The sequence below is a fragment of the Phyllobates terribilis genome, unplaced genomic scaffold (assembly GCF_046119375.1).
Source record: "Phyllobates terribilis strain yellow unplaced genomic scaffold, ASM4611937v1 Scaffold_2__4_contigs__length_985480577, whole genome shotgun sequence".
In the NCBI taxonomy this organism is placed as follows: Eukaryota; Metazoa; Chordata; class Amphibia; order Anura; family Dendrobatidae; genus Phyllobates; species Phyllobates terribilis.
In genome coordinates this window covers 453,941,860-453,959,765 of record NW_027362762.1, presented here as the reverse complement: position 1 = coordinate 453,959,765, position 17,906 = coordinate 453,941,860, and the positions used below count along the sequence as shown (strand labels likewise).

Below are 17,906 nucleotides of genomic sequence, written 5' to 3'. Positions count from 1 at the left end.
TAACGGCATAGTGGATGGGAGCTCTAGAAATCCCATGTCTGCTATGTGTGCATGCGAGGCTGCAGATCACCCGTGGACACTGACAGGCCGCACGTCTTTCAGGACCGCAGCATGTCAAATTCTCTTGTGGAGTCTCTAGTCTCCGCAACAGAAATTTGACCACTAGAATGTATTGAATGCGATAAATCCGCAAGGTTCAGTGAACACATGTGGATTTACCTGCGTTGAATAGAATGCAATGTTTTGGACCCAGCAAAAAATATGCATCCAAAGCGCTGCTATGTCCAGATCGTGGGCACAGAGCCTAAAATGAAAAAAAAAAAAATGGTGTGGGCTCCCGCATCATTTTTATAACCAGCAGAGGAAAAGCCGACCGCTGGGGGCTGATATTAGTAGCCGGGGAAGGGGCCATTAGCCAACAATCTTCCCTGGCTATTGATATCAGCCCGCAGCTGTCTGTTTAGCCTTTACTGGCTAGATTACAGGGGGACCCCAGATAAAAATTGACGCTGGGGCTCCCTATAAAATCTAACCAGAAAATTCTACACAGACAGCTGCGGGCTGATATTAATAACCAGGGAAGGGGCCATGGATACTAGCACCCTCCGCGGCTATTAATATCACCCCTCAGCAGTCCCAGAAATGGTGCATCCATAAGATGAGCCAAATCTGGCGCTTAGCCTCCGCTCTTCCCACTGCACTGTAGCGGTGGCGAGTGGGGTAATGGGGTTGGGGTTCACGTCAGCCTTGTATTGGCGGCTGACGTGAAGCCCCCATTACTAACTGCATAGTAAAATGGTCGCCGCTTTTTCAATAAAAGACACGGCCAGAATAAAGTATTTTAATGAAATAAAAAACACAGTTCTAAATTTTTTTTTATTACCCTCTCAGTCCCCGAATCCCTTGTCTCCTGAAAAAAACGTGAAATAACAAATAACCATATTCCTCACCTGTCCGCCGTCAACGACGCAATACACGATTACCGTCAATTGTCCCTCGGTGATCCGGGTCACTTCTACAGCAGTCACATCAGCAATAACGGATGTCACTGCTGTAGAAGACAGCAATGTATACTGACAGGAGTGTAAAATCACTCCTATCAGTATACATAGCTGTGCAGGAGGGTCACTGGGATTCGTCAGCTGAAGAGCTTAACACCATGGGAACATTCTTGAGAATGTTCCCACGGGGAGGTCACATGAGCGAACGTGTCCTGGCAGCACAGTACACTGCTGGGAGCAAGCGCACTCCCAGCAGTATACCGCCGGGGACCAGGAGGACACCGGACAGGTGTGTATATGTTTTTTTTTTTTCTATTTTTTTTTTTTTTTCACTGCTGGTGATTCCTGGCTTTGCTGAGGAGATCTTTTGCTCCCCTCCGCAGCGCTGCTCTTGCTGTTATCAGTGTGAGTGGCGGTCGGATGAGAGGAGCTGTAGTCCTCCTCTGCCGACCTGGTACCACCCGCAGCGTTTCCCGCCCATTGGATTTAATTGAAACGTAGCAAATCCGCAGGTATAAATATTATACATGCAGATTTGCTGCGTTTTAATTAAAGTCAATGGGCGGGAAACGCTCTGGAAACGCTGGGCTTAATGGTCATGCTGCGTTATTTTCCGCAATGGTAATCCTGAGCGGAAATTTCCACATCATGTGCACAGCACATCAGGATTACCATTGCTATAGCTGGCAGACCTATTAACAAGTGTTTTCGAAGCGTTTCCGCTGCGGAAAACCCTTTGTGTGCACATAGCCTAAGTGATCAGTTTGCCCTTTTATTAAATTAATAGTAATCCACTGCTATTCTAAGTAGAAATTACTTGAAATGTACAACTCTGACCAATTCTGTGTACTTAATTTGATGTTGCAAGTTTTAGTATTTGTCTCTTGTACATTTCAATAAAATGATTTTTAAAGTCATTTAAAATATAGGCAAAACGTTAGTGCATATAATTTGGCAAGACTCGTACAAAGTTACTGAGTGCTAGTGAGAAACGCAATTACTACAGTGATATCTTTAGGTTAAAGCATAATATACCAGACTTGATCGGCAACAGGATTGGATGTAAAATTCAGCTAATCAGTTGGACATTCAATCTTAAAACATAGTATTGCTGAAATGCATGCAATGATTGGTTGTCTAGTATCCTCTTCCAGTACTATATGTTCTGTCCAGCTCCTTACTACTTATAGTATGAGTGACCACTTTTGATACAAAGCGCATATGGATGGCTTCATTTTATTATTCTGATGCACTATTTTTAGTGTTCAGAATGAAGAAGCTCCTGTCCTAAACATGGAGACTGATTTACAATTTCCAGCAGCTTTTTTACGTCATTTGTTTGTCTTTTTTTATTTTGTTTTCCTTTTGGGTTGACATTTGAATAACTTTGGAATCAGTTACTTATTTTTCATAGACTTCTAGAGTTAAAGCACCATGCCGGTGTTTTTTTTTTGTTATTTTACCCCTGGAGTGATATCACTAATGTACAGTATATCACAAAAGTGAGTACACCCCTCACATTTTTGTTAATGTTTTATTATATCTTTTCCTAGGACAACACTGAAGATATTACACTTTGATACAATGTAAAGTAGTCAGTGTACAGCTTGTATAACAGTGTAAATGTAGTGTGCCCTCTAAATAACTCAACACACAGCCATTAATGCTGGCAACAAAAGTGAGTACACCCCTAAGTGAAAATGGCCAAATTGTGCCCTATTAGCCATTTTCCCTCCCCGGTGTTATGAGACTCATGAGTGTTACAAGGTCTCATGTGTGAATAGGGGGCAGGTGTTTTAAATTTGGTGTTATCGCTCTCACACTCTCTCCTACTGGTCACTGAAAGTTCATCATGGCACCCCATGGCAAAGAACTCTCTGAGGATCTGAAAAAAAGAACTGTTGCTGTACATAAAGATGGCGTAGGCTATAAGAAGATTACCAACACCCTGAAAGTGAGCTGCAGCACGGTGGGCAAGACCATACAGCAATTTAACAAGACAGGGTTCACTCAGAACAGGCATCGCCATGGTCAACAAAAGAAGTTGAGTGCACGTGCTCAGCATCATATCCAGAAGTTGTCTTTTCAAAATAGATTTATGAGTGCTGCCAGTATTGCTGCAGAGGTTAAAGGGATGGGGGTTTAGCCTGTCAGTGCTCAGATCATACACCACAGAACACTGCATCAAATTAGTCTGTGGCTATCGTTCAAGAAGAAAGCCCCTTCTAAAGATGATGCACAAGAAGGCCCGCAAACAGTTTGCTGAAGACAAGCAGACTAAGGACATGGATTACAGAAACTATGTCCTGCGGTCTGATGAGACCAGGATAGAATTATTTGGTTCAGATGGTGTCAACCAGGCGAGGAGTACAAAGACAAGTGTGTCTTGCCTACAGTCAAGCATGCTGGTGGGAGTGTCATGGTTTGGGGCTGCATGAGTTCTGCCGGCTGTGGGGAGCTACAGTTCATTGAGGGAACCATGAATGCCAACACATGTACTGTGACATACTGAAGCAAAGCATGATCCCCTATCTTCGGAAACTGGGCTGCAGGGCAGTATTCCAACATTATAACGTAACGACCCCAAACGCACATCCAAGACGACCACTGCCTTGCTAAAGATACTGAGCATAAAGGTGCTGGACTGGCCAAGCATATCTCCAGACCTAAACCCTATTGAGCATCCTCAAACGGTAGGTGGAGGAGCGCAAGAAATCTAACTTCCAACCTGCTCCGGAATGTCATCATGGAGGAGTGGAAAAGGATTCCAGTGGCAACCTGTACAGTTCTAGTGAACTCCATGCCCAAGAGAGTTAAGGCAGTGCTTGAAAATAATGGTGGCCACACAAAATATTGACACTTTGGGTGCAATTTGGCCATTTTCACTTAGGTGTGGACTCACTTTTGTTGCCAGCGGTTTAGACATTAATGGCTGTGTGTTGAGTTATTTAGAGGAAACACCAAATTTATACTGTTATGTAAACTATACGCTGACTACTTTAAATTGTATCAAAGCGTCATTGAGGGGTGTACTCACTTTTGTGATATACTGTATGTTCCCCACCTGTAGTAAAATACTTGCCAGCTATTGTCTTATGCTGTTATCGGTGCCACTCCGGTCAGTCTTCTGCAGGTTGTGACCTGCCAGATTGCTCCATTGGGTGCGGGGCGGACCAGAAGTCACTCTTCAATGTAAGTCTATGAAAGCCAGAACGAGGCTCTCTTAGATTTACATTGAGAGTTAATGACCGATACATCTGACTTACGGTCAGTCAGAAGTTGTGGTCACAAGATAGCGGAGAGGCGCCAGCTACAACAGAAGGCGGTGGCTGGTAAGTATTTTATTAGGACCAGGGAACAAACATTAGTGATACCACTCTGGGGGTGAAAAAAAAACACCGGAGTGGTGTTTTAATTTACAATAGTTTAAACAATTGTTATCATAGAACAATATAATATTGCAACTTCAGAGAACAAAAAATGAACCTGACAAGTACATTTGATGTAAATCATAGACCACTGTTGAATAATATAAATTTCTTACTCCATCCTTTCAACCATAGAAGGCACACAAGATAACCATTATTCACATTTTATTAAGAGCCAGATAAAATCATTTGCATATATAAGTCTAAGTTAAAATGTTTAATCTTCTTGAAACCACAAAAAGGAATTTATTTACATAAAGCAAAAAACTCACATAAAGGCCTAAAGTTTATAGCCCCTGCCCAGTAGCTACAGGTAAAGTGAAATCTGCAAAATCCACAATATACTCATTTCACAAATGACCTACACTAAAGAGCAAGTGTCTGACGTTGCCATTTAATTCTTAAGGAGTAGAAACAGCATCTGCAATGGTCAAAAATACTGACAGCTGCCACATAGGAACTTATAACTTTTTTTTTTCATTTAGTCTACTAGGTCACCGGGTAGCCCAAATAAAAAAAAAAATACAGAACTGTCCGAGACTGCAGTGTATGAAAATACTATGCAGACCAAAAATTTCTACAGTGATGGAAAATTCAACAAAAATAAATTACATAAACTGTGTCCCTAAAAGAATTTTGAGAGTCCAGATTACAGATTCAAACACATTGGAATATTGAGCTTAAATGTAGAGATCCCGGATATGAAGAAAGGTATGTATGGAGGTCAAAGACACAGAACAATTCTGAAAAATAATTCACAACAAATATTACATGACACTGCAACAGGAAAACATCAAATCAGAACTGCTAAGTACATATTAGTAGTTGCGGCATCCAGAGAACTGCAAAATTCCTTTCTTGGTTTCTTTCAACTTTGCCAAAAAAATGTAACATTGTACCTAATTCTGTCATAGGAAATTGCACAAAAATAGTTTCCTATCTGTAATTTGTCTTCAATCAGTAAAAAACTGATTTGTAAATGATGACTCCGCTAGGTTATGAGAGCATCTTAGTGTGGTACACTGATTATTCCCCAACAGTCAGGATCCATATCTGTGACGTAAAAAGTCTCAGTGATTCTAAGGCCCCAGGGACATAAATCAACAAATTAACGGGAATCCTGCAGAGCCAGAGGATTGAGAGATGAAAGAAACATATAGTTAAAACATGAGTATATTAGGATGTTGGGCAAAAGGAAACGGTAAGGTGAAGGGAAACACTGTTTCAGAAATTAATGGGTCCTTTCTGCCATTTTATCAATGATTTCCAGTGCAATAATCCCCTCATCACAAAAAAGTCAATTTTCTTCCTTATTTTATCGCCGAGAAAACCGGTTCTTGAAAGCTTTTATTGTTTTGGCCATCATGGGAGCGACCTCTGAAAAACACAAGCATAAGGATTGTCTTGTAAGGTATGTTTATGTGAAAGATAGCTGCAATATAGAAAGTAGACACAACATATAGAGGATAACAATATGGCCATGAGAACTTGCTATAAATTAGGGACATAAAAACAAGTGTGCATAACGCGTGCACTAGGGTGGTCCTTAATACAAACAAAAAATCATATTTTCAATTTTTTGATGGGGCACCCTCTGAAATGATTCATTTGGGTAAAAAAACTAATTAAACTACAAACATCTTAAAAATCTTTTCAATTTTACAGGTCCCTACCAATCAAGATACATAGTCATTTGAACATATCTTGGTATATATTAACCATTATGATCGGCAATTACAAATCATGTTTATTTCTCAACAAAAACAGTTACTTTTGTGGCCTGAGGCTCAGTGCCCACGATGCAGAAATGCTGCATATTTTTTCCACTTCTCCCTGGCAGGAAACACGTATGCGGTTTTTACATGTGTTTTTCCTGCCAGGTAGAAGTGTTTGTCAAGTGTTTTTGCATGCATTTCTGCATGCGGGTTATCAAGCGCTTTTCTGTCACTAACTTTGGCCATGTCAAGGCTTGCTGACAGTTTGTCATCTACTATACTGACTCTTCCTCTTTTGGCTCGTTTTGCTGACGGCAGTACCTGTGATGTTTCATCGCCTTCTGTATCTACTTCATCAGATGACGACTGCAACACCACCTTTTCCTCTCTACCACTTCTTTCTTATCTCTCTTTCTCAATTCTTTTCTTGCAATTTGCCTCTCTCTTCAAAATTTATTTATTTTTTTTCAAATTGTTTGTCAATACCTCGCATTTTTCCATGGCGTCCAGTTTGTCTCTGAGCTAGCAAAAACTCCTTGTCTTCCGGTATTCTTGTCGTATCCATAGCCCTAGCATGCGGGATATCAAACAAGTTGTCTAAACCTGCGTTCCATTCTTTCTCGGACTATCATCAGAACGTCTAGTTTTGTTTTCTTTGTTTTTCTTCCGCTTGTCATATTCTTTGAAGAGACATTCCACTTTTCCAACCACATGTTTTTTCAGTCTCGTGAGGATGGCTGCCTTTGCCCAGACATCAAGAACATCATTAGCTGTTAAACGAGCTGCATCACGAACTGTCTGTTTAGTCATTTTCTTGTAGAAGTAGAACAGTGACGTAACCGCTATTTCGGATGGCAATTTAGTTGAAGATATACTACTATCAGACATTTGTCCAATAAGCCACAAGTCTGTTTCGCTTCTGGTTGTTGGCTTTGACATACTGCAGTGCTAGTGGCTAGGTTTGATGTTTTATTTTTGGAACCCATGTAAAGGGAGTATGGTGTACAGGAACTGATGCAAACTGAAACAGACAGTGCTTCTCAGTAAGAGACATTGATCCTCTCAGCGCTGTATTGGTGTGGCAGCCTGGGGGAGGAGGAGCAGCATCAGAGGATAGGACTGATTGGCTGAGCAAGCTGGAGAAGGAGGGTGTTATTAATGTCAGGCTATATTCAGCAAAATTCAAGCTGTCCTGCCACAACCAAATCTTTTAGATGAGGTGCAAAGGGGACTCAGCCATGACAAAAATCCAGAAAGTTTGATGGTAGGTAGGGACTCCTAAATCTGTGTGTATCTGGCTGAATTATTTTCTGCATTTTTAGTTTACATACAGAAACAGAATAAAGGGGAGCCTACTGAAGAAAACACACTTTCGAAAGTAAGGACCACCCTAGAGTGCACTGATGGAATGACAGCCCAACAGGCACTAGCACCATCCAGAGGACTGCAGAAGCACCAGCGTTATAGCTAAGGCACATATAGTGGAGCCATTGACGACATCATTGCTCAAAGAGAACCACTGGTAACCATCAGGACAATAAAAGTTGGATCACATGAAGCAGTCTGGCATTTTTTTTCCTTAATTATGGCTGGCAATGGTCATTCATCACTAGTCAAGTTGGCTATTGTGGTTAGATTTTGCATTCCTGGTATTGAGGATGTAGATAAGACGCCGTGAGGTACCATGTCATTACTGGTGCTGGTACTATTTGTATTTCTTTACCTGTTTAGAACTTGCGGAGGTTTATTTTATGGGGGTTAATTGGAATTTTTTTTAAAATCAGGAATAGCAAGCTGATTCAGTTTTGACCTATGTTATTTGTAATAATGATGAATATGATTGTTTAGCATATAGCATTCCTATATCAAGACCTGCGCATCCTACTGACCTGTTCGGGTGAGAGTTGATATAGCATGGCCATTAACATGGTTATTAAAAATTGGATAATGCGACTAACAGAACAGCCGCCAATATTCAGAGGCAGGAAACTCTGATCTACGTGTATATCTAAGACAGAGTTCACATCATGCTTATGTTTGCCAAAAATTCCAGGACGTATGCGTTAAATGAACACTCCTAACAAGATGACTTTTCCATTTTTTTAATTTTTGACAGATAGTCGCTAGACCACAAACAATCTGTGAAAATAATTACATGGAACATTCTTAGAAAGATCATCAGTCCTTCGCTCGGTGTCACTGGACATGTATGGCCATTCTGAATGATTGAAGCATCCGATGTGGACTAGGATGTGCGTGGCTGTGTTAGCGCAAAGACAGTTCACCAGACGATTGCTCATTCAACCACCATCCTACTTCTGTCTAATGTGTATCGCTACTTTTACAGACAGACTTCTCTAAAGCTTGACTGTCAGTGAGCGTATATCACAGGCACAAGTACACCCTCTAAACATATGTACACTGCTCTGCAAGCTAGAAGCTTGAGACCAAACAGGCTGAACAGCATTTAATGCTCTGTACAGTAGTACATTACTTACTTTTCATTTGTGGTTTACGTGGATCATGTCCGGGCTGGACAACACTGCTTGGTGTGGACACTGTACTGCTAGTACTTGGTCTGTCAAATGAGTGGGGTTCCTCAGATGGCACAGTGCTATAACTGCTAGTGACTGGCATGAAGGGTTTAATCCTATCATAAGAGAGACATGTCAGTGTCTGCAATTCCACTACAAACAGTTAAAACACAAATTACATTAAACATGTCCAATTGCCCTTCTATTTATTTTTTACCTTGCTTTTTCACTGACAACTGCAGCTCCTGTTCCAAACTTTTCTTGTCTTCTACGTACATCACGTGGGGGTTTCACTTCTGTATTCACAAATGCCATCTTGGCTTGTCGGACTGTCCAGAAATAATAAAATGTAAAAATGTAAACAATGAATAAGAAAAAATACTAATTACAGTTGAAACCAGAAGTTTACGTACACGATATAAAAAGACACATATGCATGTATTTCTCAATATCTGACATGAAATCAGAATAAACCTTTCCCGCTTTAGGTCAATTAGGATTACCATAATTTTTAATATTTGCCAAATGCCAGAATAATGAGACAGAGAAAATGTTTTAAGGCATTTTTATTACTTACTGCAAAGTCAAAAGTTTACATACACTAAGTGTTAGAACCCTCCTGTTTGTTTTTTCCATCTTGTGTTTTGCGGTCACGTGACCATCTGCCTTTATATTCCAGCTCCGCCCTTTTGGCTATGCTGGACTTCAGTGTTTGACTGTTTCTCTAGCCAGGTGCTTTGGTGCCTTTCTCTGTCAGTTCGTTTGGTCCTTCTGGGACCTCTAGTACCTTTTTGTCTATTGTCTTTTTGTGTTCTGCAACAACTTCTCTGTTTAGGAGGTGTCTGATTTTTTGTCCCAGTCCTTAGTTCTTTTAGGGACCCCTCCCTTTATGCTATAGGTCTTCGTTCAGACTAGCCGAGGACTAAGGCGGGTCTGTTCGCTAGGAACAGTCAGCCGGCTACATCGTAGGGATTCAGCTTAGTCTTACTGTAGGGACAGCTTTCCCCTATCTTTCCTTAGTACTTGTTGCAGATCATAACACTAAGATTACTATGCCTTTAAACAATTCTGGACTGCCCTTATGATGAATTCATGTGCTTGGAAGCTTCTGATAGTTTTTTTGGCAACATCTGAGCTAATTAGAGACACACCTGTGGATGTATTTTAATGCACACCTGAAACACACTGCTTCTTTGTGTAATATCATGGGAAAGTCTAAAGAAATCAGCCAAAATATCAGGAAGAGAATTGTGGACTGGCACAATTCTGGCTCATCCTTGGGTACAATTTCAAGATACCTGAAGGTGCCTCGTTCATCTATACAAACAATTATATGCAAACAAGATGGGAATGTCCAGCCATCATACCGCTCAGGAAGGGGACGGGACCTGTGTCCCAGAGATGAACGTGCTTTGGTCCGACATTTGCATATCAACCCAAGGACAAAAGCAAAAGACCTTGTGAAGATGATGGCGGAAGCTGGTAAGATTGTGTTAATATCCACAGTGAAACAAGTACTGTATCAATATGGGATGAAGGGCCACTCTGCCAGGAAGAACCCATCACTCCAAAAGAAACATAAAAAAGCCAGATTATTGTTTGCAAATGCACACAGGAACAAAGACCTTAATTTATGGAGACATGTCCTGTGGTGTGATGTAACTAAAATTGAACTTTTTGGGCGTAATGACCATCGTTACGTTTGGAGGAAAAAGGGAGAAGCTTGGAAGCCTAAGAACACCATCCCAACTGTGAAACACGGGGGTGGCAGCATCATGTTGTGGGGTTGTTTTGCTGCAGGAGGGACTGGTGCACTTCACAAAATAGATGGCATCATGAGAAAAGTAGATTATGTCTCAATACTGAAGCAAAATCTCAAGACATCAGCCAGGCCCAGGAAGTTAAAGCTTGGGCGGAAATGGGTCTTCCAAATGGACAATGACCCAAAGCATACTGCCAAAATGGTAACAAAGTGGCTTAAGCATAACTGAATAAATGTTTTGGAGTGGCCATCACAAAGCCCTGATCTCAATCCTATTGAAAATGTATTGGCAAAGCTGAAAAGGACGGTGGGAGCAAGGTGACCTACAAACCTGGATCAGTTACACCAGTTTTGTCAAGAGGAATGGGCACAAATTCTGACCAACTATTGTGAGAAGCTTGTGGAAGGATATCCCAAACGTATAACCCAAGTGATTCAGTTTAATACTAATGAAATGTATGTAAATTATTGACTTCGCAGTAACTAATAAAAATGCCTTAAAGGGGTATTCCCATCTCCAAGATCCTATCCCAATATGTAGTAGGTGTAATAATAATAATATTAGCAAATAGCTCCAATTAGAAATGTAATATAGTATTTTTGATTCACTATGCCACTTCACTTTACAGCTACGGGTTCTCTCAATCCCTTTAACCCCTTAGTGACCACCAATACATCTTTTTACTGACCTGCGATATAAGTGAATAGCATCCCCAACAGGGAACAATCTAGTAGCTGTTGGCTGTATACTATAACTGACAACTTGCTTCAGCAGCCATGATCAGTGTGGGCACCGACCATTGCCGTTTTAACCCCTTACATGCTGCTGTCAATAACGACAACAGAATCTAAATAGTTAACAGAATGCGGGGGGAGGAGGGGGCTCCTTATTTAACCCCACTGACACCCTGAGATCATGATTGTGTGCCCCTGATGCTTCCCTTGGCAATTCATGGCCAAATAACGGCCTTAGAGTCTGCCGGCTATGGTGACCTGTTCAGGAGTTATCAAAATTTAAGTGGTAAAAATAAACTTTTTTTCATTCTTGTCATTCCACTTTGCATTAATCCCGGAAAAGCACCTGAAGGGTTAATGAACTACCTGAAAGCAATTTTAAATATGTTGAGGGGTTGTGGTTTTTAAAATGTTATCACTTTTGGGCGGTTTCCAATATATAAGACCCCCAAAGTCACTTCAAAACTGAACAGGTCCCTATAAAAATAGGTTTTGTAAATTAGCTTGAAAAAATGTAAAATTACCGCTACATTTTTAAACCTTCTAAAATGCTAAGAAAATAAAACAACATTTTACAGATGGTACTGATGTAAATCAGACATGAGGGAAATGTTATTTATTAATGTTTTTGTGTGGTTTGACTATCTGGATAAGGCTATGGCCCCACTATCAGTATTTAGTCAGTATTTTTCAGGAGTGGGAGCCAAAACCAGGTGAGACACAATCAGAGAAAAGGTATAATAGAAACAAGTCACCAATTCTGCATTTATCACCCACTCCTGATTTTGGCTCCCACTCCTGAGAAAAAATACTGACCAAATACTGACCAAACACTGATAGTGGGGCCATGGCCTTAAAGGGATAATCGTGCAAAATTTGAAAATTGCATTTTTTTTTTTACATTTTTGTCAAATTCCTGATATTTTTATAAATAACCACAAAACATATCGATCTAAATTTCCCAGTTATTACTATATAAAGTGACACGTCAGATTTTAAAAAATTGGTCCGGTCACTAAGGTGTTAAGATGAGAGCTGCACAGATGATTTTTACTGAGGGATGCCACCATCTTCTCATTTGCCTGCAAGTGGCTCCTGTGGGGCAAATTTATAGATGTGTCCACCCTGACCTTTCCACAAATTTTGCTTAAAGGGTTATTCTTAAGTTGTCTCTGAGCAGTTCACAATTCTGCAGTCTCCTTAATTCCTTAGTAGCTGGTGGGCACTCCTCCATCAGTGATAGTTCTGATGAGCAGCAGTAGTATTAGTAGAACTATAAAGCTCAGCACAAATTCTGCTGTAACACATTCAGCTATCAGTGTTTGTTCTGAAGTGTGCATTGCATGAGTCTACACTTAGAGCTCGTTTACACAGACTGACCGACTTTTACCGATTGGCTGTCATTTGATTGTCTGTTTACACGGGCTGACCAAAGTAAACGATGTGCACTGAGCGATCTATAATAGATATCTCAGTGCACATAGGCTGCCATTGTTCTCGGAAGAACAAGTTCGGTTTACACAGGACGATGCACCGTCGAGAACGATGATATTTTATGCTGCACAAAAGATTATTTCACTCGCTGAACGAGCAATTTTCTCATTCATTGGGTCATTGACAGCTTATTTACACGGCAAAACAATAGTGAAACAAGCGTTTTTTAACAAAGTTCGTTTACGATTATTTTGCAGTGTAAGGCTTTGTGCCCACGATGCGTTTTTTAAGCGTTTCCGCAGCGGCAAAAATGCTGCAGAAACGCTTAAGAAACGCATGGTAGAAGGCCTGCCATGTTCCCCAATGATAATCCGTATGTGCTGTGCACATGCTGCAGAAATGTCCGCTGCGGATTATCATTGCGGAAAAATCCGCAGCACTACCAATTATTTTGCAGAAGCGCTGCGTTTTCACCGCCATTGACTTGCATTGGACCGCATGGAATCCGCATCACTGGATCTGTACATGCGGAATCCAAGCGTTTCAATGTGCGGATGGTACCCGGGTCTGGAGGAAAGGAGACTCTTCTCCGGACCTGAGTACCATAGAACCTGTAAAAAAAAGAATAAAATAAAAAACAAATATTATATTTACCTTCTGATGGCCCTCGGTGCGCTTGTGTTCGCTTGCCGGCAGATCGCGGTGGACTGAAGGACCTGCGCTGACGTCATTTAGTCATGTGACGGCAGGTCCTTCAGTGTACCACGAGCTGCCGGCAAGCCAGGACGGAGCAAATAAAGACTGCGGGGGCCATTGGAAGGTAAGTATAGATTATTTTTTTACTATTCTTTAAGGTCACACTATATAAATCCATGCCATTTGCATGGATTTATATAGTGTGACCAAGTTGTCAAGCACTTTCCAAGTGATGCTAAAATCGCTTGGAAAGCGCTTGTCAACCCGCATGCAGAAATGCATGTGAAGAACGCTTCACATCCGCTTGTTCCTGGCAGGAAAAACGCATGTACAATCCGCATGTACAATCCACATGTACAATCCGCATGCGTTTTTTCTGCCAGGGAGATGCAGAAACGCTCAGGAAAAAATCCGGAGCATTTCAGCATCGTGGGCACATAGTCTAAATGCCCCCTTACATATAGAGATAACAAGGCATTTCAACAAGAAGGCCCAGGACAGTGAAAGCCATGATGTCTGGGTCCTGGCATTGTGATTAAACAGGACTGAAAAGAGCCCTGTTTGAATATAAGAGAGGGGGGTGAGCAGATAACTGCTGTATAGAAATCAATTTGCTGGAGAGAGTTGACTGGTATCCTCTCCTGCAAAACTGTTACTGCACACACTTGGCCAGGCAATAGTGGACAAGCTCCAAGGAAACAAGCTGTACACTACGTAAAATAAAAGCTCTCATTTCAGAAGAATGACAACAGATAGGAAAAGCAAGTCAATTGCAAACTTGCTTATTTTCATGCTGATTAATTAAAGGAATTTAATAACTTGAGAATACCCTTTTAACCTCTTACTGACCTTGGAAGTACTTAGTATGTCCTGGTTGGTAAGTATTTACCGACCTTGGACGTACTGAGTACTTCCAGGTGATTTTGCGTGCACACAGGCTGTGCATGCGCGATCGCCGCTGGGTGTCAGCTGATTCTGACACTTTAACCCCCTAAATACTGCAATCGCAGCAATTAGTGAGCAGGCAGAGGGACAAAAGCCCCTTTGCTCTTGGATCGGAGACCCCACGACATAATCGCGGGAGCCGATCATTGTCATGGTGACCAGATGTCGTCATGACCAGTTCACCAGGCACTAGTAAGTTAGTTAGATCATAAGCAGTGCATGATCTAACTAGCTTGTGTCAGTGCAGAACTGACAGTTACACAGCTTAGCAATGATCCTGCTTCGCTATGCTTTGTAACTGCAATCAGACTGCTAAATGTGAAAGTAGAAAGTAGTAAAATTGTAGAAATATTTTTTTTAAAAATCTGAAAATAAGAAAAATATATATACACTGCTCAAAAAAATAAAGGAAACACTTAAATAACAGAATATAACTCCAAGTAAACCAAACTTCTGTGAAATGAAACTGTCCACTTAGGAAGCAACACTGATTGACAATCAATTTCACATGCTGTTGTGCAAATGGAATAGACAATAGATGGAAATTATTGGCAATTATCAAGACACACTCAATAAAGGAGTGGTTCTGCAGGTGGGGACCACAGACCACATCTCAGTACCAATGCTTTCTGGCTGATGTTTTGGTCACTTTTGAATGTTGGTGGTGCTTTCACACTCGTGGTAGCATGAGACGGACTCTACAACCCACAGAAGTTGCTCAGGTAGTGCAGCTCATCCAGGATGGCACATCAATGCGAGCTGTGGCAAGAAGGTTTGCTGTGTCTGTCAGCGTAGTGTCCAGAGGCTGGAGGCGCTACCAGGAGACAAGCCAGTACACCAGGAGACGTGGAGGGGGCCGTAGGAGGGCAACAGCCCAGCAGCAGGACCGCTACCTCCGCCTTTGTGCAAGGAGGAACAGGAGGAGCGCTGCCAGAGCCCTGCAAAATGACCTCCAGCAGGTCACAAATGTGCATGTGTCTGCACAAACGGTTAGAACCTGACTCCGTGAGGGTGGTATGAGGGCCCAACGTCCACAGATGGGGGTTGTGCTCACAGCCCAACACCGTGCAGGACGCTTGGCATTTGCCACAGAACACCAGGATTGGCAAAGTCGCCACTGGCGCCCTGTGCTCTTCACAGATGAAAGCAGGTTCACACTGAGCACATGTGACAGACGTGACAGAGTCTGGAGACGCTGTGGAGAGCGATCTGCTGCCTGCAACATCCTTCAGCATGACCGGTTTGGCAGTGGGTCAGTAATGGTGTGGAGTGGCATTTCTTTGGAGGGCTGCACAGCCCTTCATGAGCTTGCCAGAGGTAGCCTGTCTGCCATTAGGTACTGAGATGAGATCCCCAGACCCCTTGTGAGACCATATGCTGGTGCGGTTGGCCCTGGGTTCCTCCTAATGCAGGACAATGCCAGACCTCATGTGGCTGGAGTGTGTCAGCAGTTCCTGCAAGATGAAGGCATTGAAGCTATGGACTGGCCCGCCCGTTCCCCAGACCAGAATCCAATTGAGCACATCTGGGACATCATGTCTCGCTCCATCCACCAACGTCACGTTGCACCACAGACTGTCCAGGAGTTGGCGGATGCTTTAGTCCAGGTCTGGGAGGAGATCCCACAGGAGACCATCCGCAACCTCATCAGGAGCATGCCCAGGCGTTGTAGAGGGGTCATACAGGCAGGTGGAGGCCACACACAATACTGAGCCTCATTTTGACTTGTTTTAAGGACATTACATCAAAGTTGGATCAGTCTGTAGTGTGTTTTCCACTTTAATTTTGGGGGTGACTCCAAATCCAGGCCTCCATTGGTTAATGAATTTGATTTCCATTGATGATTTTTGTGTGATTTTGTTGTCAGCACATTGAACTTTGAACAGAACAAAGTATTCAATGAGAAGATTTCATTCATTCAGATCAAGGATGTGTTATTTGAGTGTTCCCTTTATTTTTTTTGAGCAGTGTATATATTTGTTGTACTGATAAATTTGTAATTTTATGTAAAAAAAAAAAAAAAAAGTACATATATTTGGTATTGCCGCGTCTGAAACGACTTTCCCCATAAAACTGTCACACCAGTTAATCCCTTCAGTGAACACCGTAAAAAAAAATAAAATAAAAAACAGCAAAAAACTATGCTTTTTCGTCATGCAACCAAACAAAATCTGGAATAAAACACGATCAAAAAGACGAATGAATGGTATTGCTAAAAACATCATCTTGTCCCGCAAAAAACAAGTCGCCATACAGCTCCATCAGCGGAAAAATAAAAAAGTTATAGCTCTCAGAATAAAGCAATGCAAAAATAATTATTTTTTCTATAAAATATTTTTTATTGTGTAAAGGTGCCAAAACATAAAAAAACAATAAAAATATGGTATCGCTGTAAATGTATTGATCTGATGAATAAAGCTGTCTTATCAAGCTTACCACACATGGAACGGCATAAAAAAAACAAAAACTAAAAAAAACAATTCCTGAATTGCTGGGTTTTGTTAATTTTGCCTCCCAAAAATCTGAATAGAAAGTGATCAAAAAATGTCATGTGCCCGAAAATGGTACCAATTAAAAAAAGTCAACTCGTCCCGCAAAAAATAAGTCCTCACATGATTCTGTCGGCAGAAATATGGAAAAATTATAGCTCTCAAAATATTGCGATATAAAAACTAGTTTTTGCAAAAAAAAAACCGTCTTTTAGTGTGTGACAGCTGCCAAACAAAAAAACCCGATGTGGTATCGCTGTAATCGCACCGCCCCAAAAAATAAAGTCGCCTAATCACTTATACCGCACGAGGAACGGCGTAAAAAATAAATAAAACCAATTCTTCACCTGCTGTTGATTTGTTCATTCTACCTCCCAAAGATCGCAGTAAGGTTTGGTTCACATTTATCCTGCGCTCTGCGCTGAGAGCTTGCACCAGGGTCTCTGTGTAAATCTCTGAAATACGTGATTCAGACAGAACCCCCGGAGGAAGATTCCCTATAATGAGGCAGATGGAGACAGTGTGGATGCCGGCTAACCTGTGATCCGGCGGTGTCCGTATTTTTAAGCGTGCATAAAAGTGTCGTTGGCCACAGCTCTGTGCACTTCTAAAAAGAAGAACACCACTGAACAGAGGCCAGACAGAGTGCAGAGTAACTCTGCTGCCTCATTTATAGTGAATGGATCCATCGGGGATTTCATCTGAGTAAATGCTCATCGTAGAGCGCCGGATAAATGTGATCCAAAATGTTATGTAAAATATTCCCAACAAAAGTTTCAACTCAATCCACAAAAAAAACCCCACTCAGGTCTGTCATTGTTAACGGAAATATAAAGGGCATCCACATTACTGGTAGTATAAAGGCTCTGGAAAAGTGCTATGGCTCCTCGCCCCCCCAGAAGAAATCCAGCGAATTCTGAGCTCCCAAATACAAATGCCCCCCCCTCCCTTCTGAGCCCAGTGTGCCTAAACCACATTTAGCGTCCACATATTTGGCATTTCTGTAGCGATGAGAGCCACCTAATTTACGGGTGCATGTCTTCAGAAGCTCAAGCCAGTCACTACTACATACTGGTCACTAGAATCGGCAGTTAGCAATTTTTACTCAGCAACATTAATTGCTGCTTGTTTCTGGAAAACACCCATTGAGTCAAAATCGTTAGTACA

At 41.7% G+C, this 17,906-nt stretch overlaps 1 protein-coding gene across 1 annotated transcript in view; it reads right to left on the bottom strand.

The window, feature by feature from the left end:
• Nucleotides 1–4,614: 4,614 nt before the first annotated feature.
• Nucleotides 4,615–17,906, bottom strand: part of ELOA (elongin A) — a 51,385-nt gene continuing 38,093 nt past the window's right edge. The window contains exons 9-11 of the mRNA XM_073665622.1: nucleotides 8,896–9,007; nucleotides 8,643–8,794; nucleotides 4,615–5,806 (exon numbers count right to left, since the gene is read on the bottom strand). Coding sequence (XP_073521723.1) covers nucleotides 5,745–5,806; nucleotides 8,643–8,794; nucleotides 8,896–9,007 — 326 coding nt within the window. The 3' untranslated portion in view covers nucleotides 4,615–5,744. The remainder of the gene's footprint in view (nucleotides 5,807–8,642; nucleotides 8,795–8,895; nucleotides 9,008–17,906) is intronic.